The sequence below is a fragment of the Bos mutus genome, chromosome 26, assembly GCF_027580195.1.
Source record: "Bos mutus isolate GX-2022 chromosome 26, NWIPB_WYAK_1.1, whole genome shotgun sequence".
Classification (NCBI taxonomy): Eukaryota; Metazoa; Chordata; class Mammalia; order Artiodactyla; family Bovidae; genus Bos; species Bos mutus.
The window spans coordinates 19034658-19049609 of record NC_091642.1 but is presented as its reverse complement, the minus strand read 5'-3'; the positions used below and the strand labels follow the sequence as shown (position 1 = coordinate 19049609).

The 14952-nt window shown below is 39.8% G+C and overlaps 1 protein-coding gene across 8 annotated transcripts in view; it reads left to right on the top strand.

Annotated features, from left to right (window-relative positions):
- VTI1A (vesicle transport through interaction with t-SNAREs 1A) overlaps nucleotides 1-14952 on the top strand; it is a 369166-nt gene that overhangs the window by 2233 nt on the left and 351981 nt on the right. For all 8 annotated transcript variants that reach the window (XR_011462780.1, XM_070363702.1, XM_070363699.1 and 5 more), the window contains exons 2-3: nucleotides 7504-7562; nucleotides 12869-12979. Coding sequence is in view for 7 of the 8 variants with exons in the window: in XM_070363702.1 (XP_070219803.1) it covers nucleotides 7504-7562; nucleotides 12869-12979 (170 nt within the window). In the remaining variant the exon portion in view is untranslated. The remainder of the gene's footprint in view (nucleotides 1-7503; nucleotides 7563-12868; nucleotides 12980-14952) is intronic.

Sequence of the window (14952 nt, the reverse complement as noted above, 5' to 3'; positions counted from 1 at the left end):
ACCTTTATATTTTAATGTGAGCATTCTTACCACATAGATAGAAACCTTTGAATTAAGTAAGTTAAAAATAAAGACCTCGAATTTCTACAGCTACAATGTAATGTAAGGTCCAAAGAAGCAGCTTCATGAGAATTGAAAGGAGACTATAGCTGACACTGGAAAAATGCTTACTAACTTGAATAATTAAATGCTAGTAATTCTTAAAAATACTGTGGTTTCCGTCTTAATAATTATTTGTACTTATTTTATAATCTGTTTCTAGTTGATAAATAGGGGAAGATGAAAAATATATCTTTGTAGTTATGCATTTCAGATGTATATCTGTGGACAACAGAAATTGATTATGTGCAACCATGCAGAACTAGTATGATTAAAAGTAATTATAATCTCTTCCTGGCATCATTGGTGGTTGACCCAGAAATTACTTGAGTTAAGAAGGTTAAAAATTGGAGCAAAATTTTCAGCCAAAGCAGTTTAGTCCCTGAAATATTAACTTACTGAAATGGAATTAGAGTAAACTGGATTGATTGCAACTAACTTCATTCTCTGCTGTGCATGTACAATGTGTTAAAGTGTTACTTCCAAGAGAATAGAAAAGATTAAATATTTTAGAACTTCAAAAAGAAATTTGATTACTCTGTGGACCAAAAGATAGATCAGTCTCTTCTTAAGTAATATTCTTATGGCACTATATTTGAGCTTTGATTTTAATGATTTGTATTCTGGAGTAAAGTCAGGAAAATGGATGAGTGAAAACCATCACTAATACTAATTGTGATGTTCCTCTTTTTCTGATGATGAGTTGTAAGAGGGGGAGATACTTTATAGAGGCGAGAATTCCATGCCATCAGGCAGGCTTCCTGAAGGATCTTAAACAAAAGGTTTCTTTGCAGTCAGTTGCTTACCTCACCATGTACAGGGACAAAAATGGTCTGTTGTGAAGCCTATCATTTTGTAGCTGTAGTCAGAAATACCAAGAAAGGCATTATGGTAACTTGGTTACAGTTCACAGGTGGCATCAGATCTGTTTAGAATCCCAGCTCTGCTGCTTATTAGATCTGCAACTTGGGCATATTACCTGCCCTGTCTAAGTCTGCCTCCTCCACCTGGAAAATTCAGTGTGTGTGTGTGTGTGTGTGTGTGTTGGAGGCAGGGTGTGTGTATAATAGTTTCACCCTTACAGTGTTGTAAAAGTCAGTTGAAATAAAACATCTGATTTTGTTGTTCAGTTGCTGAGTTGCTACTCTTTGCAACCCATGCAGTGCAGCACACCAGGCTCTTCTGTTCTCCACTATCAACCAGAGTTTGCTTATTGAGTTGGTGATGCTGTCTAACCATCTCATAACTATTAGTAATTGCCCTCCAGTCTTCCCCGGTAGCATGTTGAATCTTCCAACCTGGAGGGCTTGTTTTCCAGTGTCATATCCTTTTGCCTTTTCATACTGTTCAGGGGATTCTCGAGGCAAGAATATTGGAATGGGTTGCCATTTCCTCCTCCAGTGGACCGTGTTTTGTCACAACTCTTCGCTGTGACCCAGCCATCTTGTGTGGCTCTGCGTGGCATGGCTCATGACCTCACTGAGTTACGCAAACCCCATTGCCACAACCTAGTTGTGATCCTTGAAGGGGAAAGCATATAGTACCCTAGCACAATTTTTCCTCCCTTAAGAGAGTGCACGGTAAATTAGCAACTACTGATACTGCAGTGGTGAAGGCAACACCTGTAGGGTTAGTCAGCACCTAGCTTCTCAGACTTTGTGACATTAGTTGAACTCTTAAAGAAACATTGGCCCTCAATTTTGTTTCCTTTCTGTGCTAGACTAGAGTGAATCTCTCTTGATGAGCACCTGCATTTGAAGGGAGATGTGTGATGGGCACTTTAGGATACAAACTTGGAATTGGACTCTGAACTCAGGATAACAGGGAGGAAGTCAGGGAGAGAAGTGGAAGTGGTGGGGTGAGATAGGTGTCTTTTCTGGAAGGAAATGCTTAGTCTAGCTAATTGATTATGCCCCATCCCTGGAGGCTTTTGGGCACTGTCTAGACATGGCCATGTGTGGAAGAAGCTGTGACATTCATCCATGATTCTCTCTTGCCTTTGCAAAGTGATTGTAATAAGAGAATTCAGAAAAGTCTGCTTTTATTTGTGAATACTGTGGTTTGCTTTACATACATGTGGTTCTGGAGCTGTCATGTTGATGTGTAACTGTTGAGCACTTGAAATGTAGCTGTTGCCCTGTAGTGAAATGACAATGTTTTTAGTATTAATAAATTAAAAAAATATTAAAATGAATTTCTTCTGTTTTTTTTTTTTTAACTTTTTGAAATGTGGCTACTAGAAAATTTAAAATTCTGTTATGTGACTTGCATGCATTATATTTTTGTTCTGTAAAATTAGAGTTGAAGAGATGGTTCCAGACCTAATTCAGGAACTCAGGTGCAGAGTGAGTTGAAGTAGGGTGGGTAGGACTTGAGTTAGGCACACTCACGCATATCCACATTCTAATCCCTTAAATGATGTAGTTAACCTGAGTAATAGCCTTGGGCTACCCAGGTGGCTCTGTGGGTAAAGAATCCACCTGCGATGCAGGAGATACAGGAGACACAGGTTCCATCCCTGGGTTGGGAAGATACCCTGGAGGAGCGAACGGCAACCGACTCCAGTATTCTTGCCAGGAGAATCCCATGGACAGAGGACCCTGGTGGGCTGCAGTCCATGGGGGTCACAAAAAGTTGAACATGGCTGAAGCAACTGAGCACACATGCACACATGCACGGCAAGTGATAGCTTCATTGATTTTTTAAAAAATGTTTAATTTTAGAACAGGTTTAGGTTTACAGAGAAATCACAAAAATAATACAGAGAATTCCTGTGTAGTCCACGTCCAGTTTCCTCTATTGTTAACTTCTTATATTAATATGACACATTTCTTGCCGCCAGTGGACCTGCGTTGCTACTTGTTATTAACTGAAGTCCATACTTTATTCAGATTTCCTTCATTTTTTTTTCCCAATCTAGTGTCTTTTTACTATTCTAGGGTCCAGTCCAGGGTACTACAAATCATTTGTAGTAGTCATGACTCCTCAGGTTCCTCTTAGTTGTGACAGTTTGACAGCCCTTTCTTTGTTTTTGATGACGTTACAGTTTAGAGGAGTACTGACCAACTGTTTTATAGAATGTTCCTCAGTTGGGATTTGACAGATGTTTTTCTCATCATCAGACTAGGGTTATAAGTTTTTGAGAGGAAGACCACAGAGGTAAACCACCGTTTTCATCACATCATGTCAAGAATTCACACTCTAAGGGAACTTAGCAGTCTTGATGTTAACTTTGACCACCTGGCTAAGGTAGTATTTGTCAGGTTTCCCTACTGTAAAGTTACTCTTTTCCCTCTTTTCCATATTCTTAGAAGGAAATCATATGCATAGCCCACACTTAAGGAGTAGGGGATCATGCTTCATCCCCTTAAAGGCTGAGGATTTATGTAAATTATTTGGAATTCTTCTATATGATTCTTCTAGAGAGATTTGTCTATTCTCCTCCACTTGTTAATCCAGTCATTTATATGCACAGACTCATTTATACTTTGTGTTGTATTCCAATACCACTTTATTTTGCTGCTCAGATGATTGCAGCTTTGACCATTGGTATTCCTTCCAGCTAGCTTTTGTGTCATTTTGATATATGCCCATCAGTGGGTTTTTTTTTCTCTCCTTATTAGCGTTTTCTTACTTTCTGATATTATAAGATACTCCAGAATCATCCTGTATTTTTCATATACCAGTCCTTGAATCGGTAGCTATTTCTCCAAGGAGTCCTCTTTCCTTTTATTGAAAAATGGTGTTAGAAACCAGGATCTGGACACGAGGTGCGCACATTGGTACTGAGGTTTTATTACTTCTGGACCCTTTTAGCTGACACAGCAAAGAAAAATGTGTGTATGCTAACTCATGTATATATACTTACTGATAAAGTTTTGTGTATGAGGCCATCTATATTTATAATAAGCTAAACATGAGTTATATTAATGTCTCCAACTCTAGTCCTTTATTCACACGAATCATTCTAGAATGGGTTTGTCTTAATTATTTCTCTCATAAAGGGAAACTTGCCATTCTAAATAGGAAGATTTGCCCCAGTCCTCACTGATACAATTTTTCTTTCTTTCTCTCGTTTTTGTGTGTGTGTGAAATTTGAACAGAATCTGTACTTTAGTTAATAATTCTGTATTGCACGTCAGTTTCCTGTTTGTTGTTTTTTACAATATAACATTTCTTTATATTCTCAGAATTGGATTAGAAGTTTCAAGCCTCATTCAAAAAATTTTTTTAAATCACTGAGATAATAAACTTTCTAGACTTTTAGGAGTAATACTAGATGCCAAAATAAATGGAACTACATCAAAGTTTTGGGTGAATATAAATTAGAAATCTAGCATCCTATCCTATTCATACTTGGTCAAACAAGTGGAACCAAAATGTTATAAATATTTTAGCTAGACAAACATTCATAAGGTTTCTAAAATATATATAGATTATATGTACTATATATATATATATATATGTATGTATGTATGTATACAAAAGCTTTTCTACTACGTTTGATAAAGACTTGAGAAAGAACAACAAAAAATGAGATGGAGAAGTTGGAAAACATAAACTAAATTAAATGGGAGCACTGAATATGAAATAGAGCAGCCATGTTTAAAAGCAACTGGACTCTATGATGACCTTTTACAATTTTTCTTATTCTCTGTGAGTAACAAATACGTTGCTGAATTATGAGACTCGTGGATTCATTCAGTGAACACACAGTGCACACCTACCATGTACAACGCTCTGTGCTAAATACAGAATTAGGACAAAGATGTGTCGAGAGTGGTCCCTGCCTTCAAGGAGCTGGAAATGAGGCTGAAGGGAACCAATTACTAATGGCCATCAGGGATGCTAGGGTAGAGCGCGGAGGTCTAGGAATTCAGAGGTGATAAGATCATGTCCTGGGAGGTCACCTGGAAGGGTAGTGGGATTCAGCAGACAGAAAAGGGGAAAGACTAAATGAGTTGCAGGAAGTGGATACAGTGGGCATCTGCTGCTTCCAAAGGCCCAGAATCCTCTGTTCTATCTTCTGAGAGCATCTCCTCAATTTTCCTTTGAGAAATTCTCTAAACCCAGTCTTGGTGGAACTGACAGGCTGCCATGCCCTGTCCAGGTCAAGAAGAAAATACCTTACTCAAGGGAGGACAGTCAGTGAATTTTCGCCGGAAATTGGAATTTGGACTCTGCTTCTGCAGAGACTGTAAGTAAATTCCTGCTCCCTTGGTTCTCTGAGCCACCAAGGTACTGTCCTCCCTGAGCTTGGGAACTCACCTTTTTCACTGATTCTTTGTTCTTTTTATTCGGTCACTATTTCGTGTCTGTTTGCAACCCAAAGGACTGCAACATGCCATGCTCTTCTATCCTCCACTATCTCCTGGAGTTTGCTCAAACACATGTCCATTGAGTTGGTGACGCTATCTAACCATCTCATCTGCTGCTGCTCCCTTCTCCTTTTGCCTTCAGTCTTTCTCAACATCAGGGTCTTTTCTGATGAGTCGGCTGTTTGCATCAGGTGGCCAAAGTATTGGAGCTTCAGCTTTAGCATCAGTCTTTCCAATGACTATTCAGAGTTGATTTCCTTTAGGATTGGCTGGTTTGATCTCTTTGCAGTCCAAGGGACTCTCAAGAGTCTTCTCCAGCACCACAGTTCAAAAGCATCAGTTCTTCGGCACTCTGCCTTCTTTGTGGTCCAACTCTCACATCCATACATGACTGCTGGAAAAACCATAGCTTTAACTATATGGTCCTTGGTCAACAAAGTGATGTCTCTGCTTTTTAATATGCTAAGTTTGTCATAGCTTTTCTTCCGAAGAACAAGCATCTTTTAATTACATGACTGCAGCCACCATCTGCAGTGATTTTGGAGCCCAAGAAAAGAAAATCTGTCACTGCTTCCACTTTTTCCCCCTCTATTTGCCATGATGTGATGAGACCCTGTGAGTCACCTTGAATTATTCTAATAAATTCTATTTTTGGCTTAGGCTAGCCAGAATCAATTCTGTTGTATTCAGCCAAAGAACCTAATTAGTACCTTGAACAAAGGCTTAGCTCAGGGAATAAAATTTGCTTAGATAGTAATGGATAGCATGCAGTGCACATACTAGAGAGCTAGTAGTTGGAAATACAGTTGGAAAAGTTGCTTGGGTCTGGAATGTGGAGGGCCTTGACTTCCAGGCTCAAATGATTCAACCAGAGCCACATTTCAGGAAGATTAAATGGGGGAAGAGGGATTAAATGGCGAAAGTGAAACCAGCATGGTTGGTAGCATAGCTTCTTTGGTAAATTCTTGTACTCACTGCACCATTTATTCATTTTACTACCATGATTTGAGAACTGATTATACATCAGGCTCAGCACTAGACTGTAGAACTAGGACATGGTTCCTGTCTTCCCAGAGCCTCCAAGGTAGAAGATAAATCAGACCTGTGAGTGTGAGAGATAAATCATGAGGATTATGTAAGAGACACAGGAATTTTCTATAAAAGCCAGTAGTTAATTCTTCTGTTGGGTTAGAAAAAACTTCAAAGAGCTGGTGATTTCTGGGGAGAAATAAATGGGCTGATAGACTTGGAATGGGGGTAAGGATAATTTTTCCAAAAGTATCTGCTAGAACATGTGTCTCCTAGAATGGAGAGTTGTGGTTGGGTTATAGCTTGATTGTGGTACGATTTGAAGAAATCACATGTAGATATTTAGCACTTTACAAATTAGGAGTAATTCCTCTTGCATCAACTTATTTGAGCTAAAAAGAGTCCAGTAGATGTATTTAATTTCCAGTTTAGAGAGTATATACCAAGTCTCAGCTAAAAACTCTTTCTTACCCAAGATCCCATAACCATGAGTAGATAATGGTTTGGGGTTTAGAATCAGTAGTTCTGACTTCAAATATTTCTTCCATTGCATTCAACTCTTAAGGAGAGCACAATTTTTTAAAGGATGGTAAGATCTTGCTCAGTTTTAGGAATTATTATATGTCACTTTTGGTTTTTTAGTTTGTGGGCTTTTGTTGTTATATATGAATTTTTTTTAATATGTGATTTTTAAGTTGTACTCATGAGTACATTATTCCCAATTTATTGAATTCATGAGTTTGTAGATTCCTCATGCCACCTCTAAATCTGTTGTTGACACAGTCTCTTCTAAAGAGCAAAATAATTTTTGTTTTTTCATAAAAATGTTACAGCATCTCTTCAGTACTCTACAGGATTATGTATTTCCAGATTGCCTAGAATCAGTGTCTTACAGTGTTTCCTAACCCACCAAAGAAGGATATGGCCATTTGCCTGATATGCTAATCCTTTACTCTGGTTGATCAGAAAGGAAAAAAAGATATCTAAAAATAGAAGTTTTTAAATATTAAGTTTATCTGTAACCTTAGCAATTCCTTGATGTTATTGTTTGTTTCAGATGAGAAGAAGCAGATGGTTGCAAATGTGGAGAAACAGCTCGAAGAAGCAAAAGAACTGGTACGTATAGGCTTAGTAACATTTAAAACACTACCAGAGCCATTTAACCTGATGCCTTCCTCTAAACTTCATTTATTCAAGGTAGAGATGTGAAGCATACCTGATTAAGCGCTCATGATTAAGAATTCATCAGTGTCTACATTGGAGAGAATTTAATAGCTTCTTGGCATTTTATTCCTCTAAATAAAGGTGATTCATTAAATGCCCACTTGGAATTTTTATCACTTCATAGTACCTTTCATAATAGCTATAAATAGCTGACCCTGGTTAAAGGTGTATTAGGTACCAGACATGGGTTAAGCATGTTATTTGCTTTATATTATTTAATTTTTACAAAATCTCTATGAGACAGGGACTGTTTGTCAAAAACTGTTAAGGATCGAGCTTTTCCCTACTTGTCCACTCACAAGTGAGCTTACCACAATCTCAAGGATGCTGATAGAAGACATTGGATTCCTACGTCAGAGACAAAAGGCTTTTATTACTCACAGCAAAAGCTGCTGCCAAAATTTCAGCAGGCTTATGTCAGTTCCCTGAGCCCCAGTTGCCAAGGGGCTGTGCATGTTTGCCTAGAAAAATGCCTACACGTCAGTGGATTATCTTATAGGAGAGAAACGCGGGGCCTGGGAAGGATACCGCTTTATAGCAGCCTGTAAGCAAGCCTGGTCTTTGCCCCAAGGCACACATTGTTTCCGACCCCCAGATTGCTCCCTGCCTGGGAAAAGAGTGATCAGGGCCTTGCATTCTTGGTGTTGCAGCAAGACATGTAGAAGTGTGAGAGATACACAGAGGAACATCATTACTCCCATTTCGTAGATGGGAAAACTGAGGCTTAGAAAGATTAATTAACTTGTCTGTGGTCCCACACCCAGTTAGTGCTTCTGTAAGGATTTGGACTTAGGTATGCTAAACCCAGAGCTTTAACTTAGCCACTACTTTTTGATACTAATAAATTCTCAAATCAAGTAACAAAAAGTATTGAAATATACTGTGTCCTAATTTGGGGTTTCAAAGACTGGTATTGCAAGTATGATTCGTCTTGTTCCTGCATTGTGGTCCTAAATGAGGTGTTGCTTTTCTCCATACTGGAGGGTACCACTTGGTGGTGTTCCTTCAGTACTGATATAGTTACTACAGTTTCCAAAGTGTGTTTCTGTTAACTGGTGTTGCCTGTTCAAACAAGTTTGCAAACTGTAGCTTAAACAGAATTCTCCAATTACGGGTCTTTTTTTGGTTATTATTGGTTTGGCCAAAAAATTCATTCACGTATTTTCATAAGATGTTATAGAAAAACCTGAATGAATGTTTTAGGCCAACCCAATATTTTTCTGAGCTTCTCTGGTGGCTCAGGAGTAAAGAATCCGCCTGTAATGCAATTCAGTGCATGAGACGTGGGTTCGATCCCTGGGTTGGGAAGATCCTCTGGAGAAGGAAATGGCAACCCACTCCAGTATTCTTGCCTGGAGAATCTCATGGACAGAGGAGGCTGGCAGGCTGCAGTCCATGGGGTTGCAAAAGAGTTGGACATGACTGAGCAACTAAACATTGACAACAGCGATATTTTTCTATAGAACTTTCTTAGACTCTTAAGTTGCCTTGCAGCATGATGAATGTCTCCAAAGGACTCTAAGGGGTGGCACTCCAAGCTAATTTGCCTGAGGAGCAGGGCCATATGTGGCAGGCCTGCTGCTCAAGACAGGTGGGGGGTTCTGAGGAGTAGGTGATTGTGGCTCCCCATTACACCGCAGACACTTCCTTTCATGTCTATGAGTGCTCAGGCAGCAAGTTGCAGAGCTGCTGCTCCATCTTGCCCATCTCCGGTTCCTTTCTGACTATCAGAACGCCTGTGCATTCCATACCCTGTAAAAGTGAAAGTGAAAGTCACTCAGTAGTGTCCAACTCTTTGTGGCCCCACAGACTATACATTCCCTGGAATTCTCCAAGCCAGGATACTGGAGTGGGTAGCCTTCACCTTCTCCAGGGGATCATCCCAACCCAGGGATCAAACCCAGGTCTCCCGCTTTACAGGCGAGCCATTTACCAGCTGAGCCTTTACCAGCTAAGCCATTAGGGAAGCTGAAGAATACTGGATCTTCCTGACCCAGAAATCAAACTTGGGTCTCCTGAATTGCAGGTAGATTCTTTACCAGCTGAGCTATCCGGGAAGCCCACACTCTGTAAGAGTTACTTCTAATCTCACTGTCTCTGCAGGAGCAGCTTTATTCTAACTCCTCAGCCTCTCATGTTTGCTTCTGTTTTGAAAGTTGTTTTTTGTTTGTTTTTTTTCCAAATTCTTTTCTCTTTCCTTTCTTTTTTACAATCAACTGTTTTCCTCTGGCTTCCTGGCCTTCATGTACGAAGACTGAACTTCTGTACGCCATAGCTGCCAACCGAGACGCTTCTTCCTTCTGGTTGATATGCTCACCATGCACAGTGCATGCTTAGTTACTCAGTCGTGTCCGACTCCTTGCAATCCCTTGGACTGCAGCCCACCAGTCTCCCCTGCCCATGGGATTCTCCAGGCAAGAATACTGGAGGGGGTGTCATGTCCTTCTCCAGGGGATCTTCCCAGTCTTCCCAGGGATCAAACCTGGGTCTCCTGCATTGCAAGCAGATTCTTTACCACTGAGCCACCAGGGAAGTACAGCTGGTCAATTCTTAGGATCTTGGGTTAATTTCTTAGCTTTTTGTTAAGTTCTCAGTAGCAGGGTTTTTGTTTGTCTTTGCCATCAAATCTATGTTTCAGTTCATTGGTTTGCCTTTTGGAGACATTGATTTACATGATGATATTAGAAAGCCTCTTTCCTAATAACTGAAGTTTCACTATACCAAGAACTGTAAAACATGGTTATACCCCTGTAGAACTTATGGTCATCTCCAGTTGTTACTAATATGAAGAGTTTTGTCTTAGATACGTGTTTCTGTTTGTTTAACATATCTAGGCAGCTGACTTAATTCTGATGGCATCCTTATTAAGGACACACATCATTATATACTGTGTTTTTGATGAGGACCCTAGGAAAAGAACTTCATTATGATTTTACTTGTTAGAATTAGTTGTATTTCTGTTGAACAATTTGTATTAATCTCCTGGACACTACATGTCTCATAATTACCATGTCTTCCAGTTGACACTGGCCATGTGAATGTTGTGACAATATAAAACTAGTAGTATTACTCTTGTTTCTGGTTTCATTTCAAGTGTTTGTCGTGTGTTTCCTTTTTCTTTGTCTTCAGTTCAGTTCAGTTCAGTTCATTTCAGTCGCTCAGTCGTGTCCGACTCTTTGCGACCCCATGAATTGCAGCACGCCAGGCCTCTCTGGCCATCACCAACTCCCGGAGTTCACTCAGACTCACGTCCATCGAGTCAGTGATGCCATCCAGCCATCTCATCCTCTGTCGTCCCCTTCTCCTCCTGCCCCAATCCCTCCCAGCATCAAAGTCTTTTCCAGTGAGTCAACTCTTCGCATGAGGTGGCCAAAGTATTGGAGTTTCAGCTTTAGCATCATTACTTCCAAAGAAATCCCAGGGCTGATCTCCTTCAGAATGGACTGGTTGAATCTCCTTGCAGTCCAAGGGACTCTCAAGAGTCTTCTCCAACACCACAGTTCAAAAGCATCAATTCTTCGGCGCTCAGCCTTCTTCACAGTCCAACTCTCACATCCATACATGACCACAGGAAAAACCATAGCCTTGACTAGACGGACCTTTGTTGGCAGAGTAATGTCTCTGCTTTTGAATATGCTATCTAGGTTGGTCATAACTTTCCTTCCAAGGAGTAAGCGTCTTTTAATTTCATGGCTGCAGTCACCATCTGCAGTAATTTTGGAGCCCAAAACAATAAAGTCCTACTTTTAATTAGAATGTTCTTATAAAATGACTGAAACAAAAATGTAGTTAACACTCAGATTTTCTCTTACATGTGCTTTTGCAGTTATTTGTCTGGATGATCCTGCTCCACCTTTCTAAAACTCAGTTCTTAATGATGATTTCAGAGAAGTGCTCTAAATAATTGTGTTGCTGAGTAACTGATTTATTGGTGCTTCATATTTATGCTGAGACATGGCAATAATTTAAATGGTTACTACTTAAATCAAGGCTAATGAAAACTCTTTTCCCCTTATAAAAATTGAAGACTGAATTGAAACATTTTTTAAAAATTTTGTTTATCTGAGTTCTACTATTTTTACTCAGACAAGTAAGAGCTGAATTGGTGCCAAGTGTGCAGTGTTTATGGAAATAATTTATTAGGGCTATTTGCTCTAAGAGGCAAAATATCTGACAACATTTTTGGATGTGAGTTTATTAGACATGACCTGAGCCAATTTGTAGTTGTTGGTTTTTATTTTTTAATGCCAAGTAGAAATAAGCTATCTTTGATACCTTACATCACGCTTGCTGTCTTTCTGTTTCATCATCAGTAATCACCACTCCTATTATTCACATTAGTTGAGTAATTACCAAGTAAAAGACATCTGTTCTAAGCACATTATAGGAATTACCCTGTTTAATCTTTATAGATGTCTATTAAAAGACGTACTATTTTTTAGAAATGAGACAAGTGAGACCCAGAGAAGTTAAGAAGCCTGTCCAAGCTTGCATGACTAGTGAGCAGTGGAGCCTATGATGTGAACGCAGGTGTCTGACTTGAAAGCCTGTTTTCTTAATCATCATACTATTTCAGTATTGCCTCCCATGAAATGCTCATGTGTTGTATCCAGGTTGTTATAAAGTTCCCTGCTGTGATTTCACTGAGCTATGTGTAATGTAATATGTTACTATATCCATTTAGCTCCATATCCACCTGGTTATAAAGTATGAGGTTGGAGGTCACGATCACATATTGGTTGTATCCTAATCAGAAGACTTTCCAGGAGAATTTTCACCAAATAACTGAGTAACTGTAGAAATCATGGTTTGGTATATCTTCTCATAGTCCTAGTGGTTTGAGGTCGGAAGACCAGACCAGTTTGGGTTGGATGACAGGATACTCCACAGACAGTAAAATCATTCTCATGGAGGGCGTTTGGCTTAATGCACATGGTTTTAAACATTCTTGACAGAGTAAACACTTCGGCACTCCGTGTGTCACTTGGCAAGTCCTCAGTAACTGTTTATTGACCTTAACAAAAATGGAGCACAGAAGCGGTCCCAGTGTTCACTTGACCACAGGCAGTTTGCTCCCTGGGCCTGGCTCCTCAAGTTGTAAAATGAGGACTTGGAATTAAATCCTTTCAGCTCTCAACGTCAAGTCATGTGAAGAGTAAGCAGATGGTTTAAACCATGGTTTTCTCTCACCCTTCCAGCTGGAACAGATGGATTTGGAAGTCCGAGAGATACCTCCCCAAAGTCGAGGAATGTACAGCAACAGGATGAGAAGCTACAAGCAAGAGATGGGAAAACTCGAGACAGATTTCGTGAGTCAGATTTGCTCCTTTATTATACTTGCCAATCTTTACAGTGATTGTCACATCTTTTTTTTCATTGCTTCCCCCACACACCTTAGTCAGCATTAAGTGCGTCGTCTTCAGGAGCTTGTGCCAAAGACATGCAACAGCTTCCATTGTTTTGCTTGTAGGGCTGGCTAATGATGGACTTGAAGGTATGTTGGATTCCTGACTCACAATATAGACCCAAGTCATGTGGTTTTTGAGTTTGGATGGTATTTATTGATATTTAGCATTTATCAGAATTTTGAAATCTGATTTGGGGCCTTTCAGAGTTTGCAGGTTTTAAGCTGAATTGTTCATGGATGGACTTCAGGGACTTGTGGATGTCCTGAAATTATATCAGTGTATTTGGATGTGTGTTTCTATATGTATGTTTTTCTGAGATAGGCTTCATAGCCTTTATTACCAGAGTTTTAAAAGGATATATTACACTTCTCCCCTCCAGGAACTCAATTAATAATTTATATAAAGGGTCCTTTGTATTGAGTGTCTTATGAGAATATTTAGCTTTCTCTTCCTATGTATCTGACTTTCATCTCCACCCACCATTAGCAAACTTAAGAATATAAATTTAAAGATATTGACATTAAAATTGTTAGTAATTAGAAGGTAATAGGAGCAGACAGATACAGATGAGCAATTCCACTTCGGGGTATATACTCAAGAAAATTGAAAGCAGGATCTTGAAGATATTGTGTTATTGTGGCAATACCCAAAGATGGAAGCAACCTAGATGGAAAGAAAGAAAGAAATGAAGACGCTCAGTCATGTCTGATGTCTGACTCTTTGTGACCCCATGGACTGTAGCCTACCAGGCTCCTCTGTCCATGGGATTCTCCAGGCAAGAATTCTGGAGTGGGTTGCCATTTCCTTCTCCAGGGGATCTTCCTGACCCAGGAATCGAACCCTGGTCTCCCTCACTGCAGGCAGGCGTTTTACCCTCTGAGCCACCAGGGAAGCCCCGTAGTGTGCATTCACAGGTGAGTGCATGAACACAGGGTGGTGTGTGCATACAGTGGACTATTAAGGCAGCCTTGAAAATGCAGGACATTCTGACATAGTTATGGCAAGGATGAACACTGAGAACATTATGCTAAGCGAAATAAGCCAGTCACAAAGGACAAATACTTCGTTTCCACTTAAATGAGGCCCTTAAAGTAGAAAGTGGATTGCCGGTTGCCAAGCGCTGAGGGGAGGGGAACCGGGCAGCTACTGTTTCATGGCTGTAGAATTTCAGTTTTGCGGCATGAAAAAGCTGTAGAAATTGGTTGCTCAGCCGTGTGAATATATTTCACCACAATGAACCATACACTTAACATTGATGAAGATGGTACATTTTATATGTATTTTACCACAATTAAAAATTAAAATTTAAAAAAGTGTAGATGAAGAAAGATCTGAGCTTACCATACTGTGAGTGACAGGAGTCAGGTGTGGGCATGTAAACCGACTATATTTCCGACCCTGGGGTCCAAATTTATAAAGAAAGTTGAGAATTTATAAGGACCCTTCTGCCTCTGTTTCCTCCCTAGCTGCTTCACTTTTGGAAGCCACATCTCCTAGACCATAGTGTAGCCTCCCACTCCAAGACCGGTGGTACCGAGTCTCATAAGAATTTCACCTGAAGTCTGGAAGTAGGATGACCTGCAGTTCTTCGTATTTGTTTTACGTTATCATGGGTAGTTGCCTGAGAAGCTGAGTCGGGGTATGTCAATGACTCTGATGCAATTACTTTTTAAGTTGCACGCCTATTAATTAAAAAGAAAAATCAGAATCCACAATGGGCCTAAATTCAGGAAAGAAATGTAACTTCCTCTCTTCTGTACTTTGTACTAGATAAAACTTTCCCTGCTCGCAAAAGATAGGTTCCCTTAGCAAGAATGTGAGAGATGATGAGAAAATTGGATTGATTTAAAAATCTGATAACTTAAAATTGTACT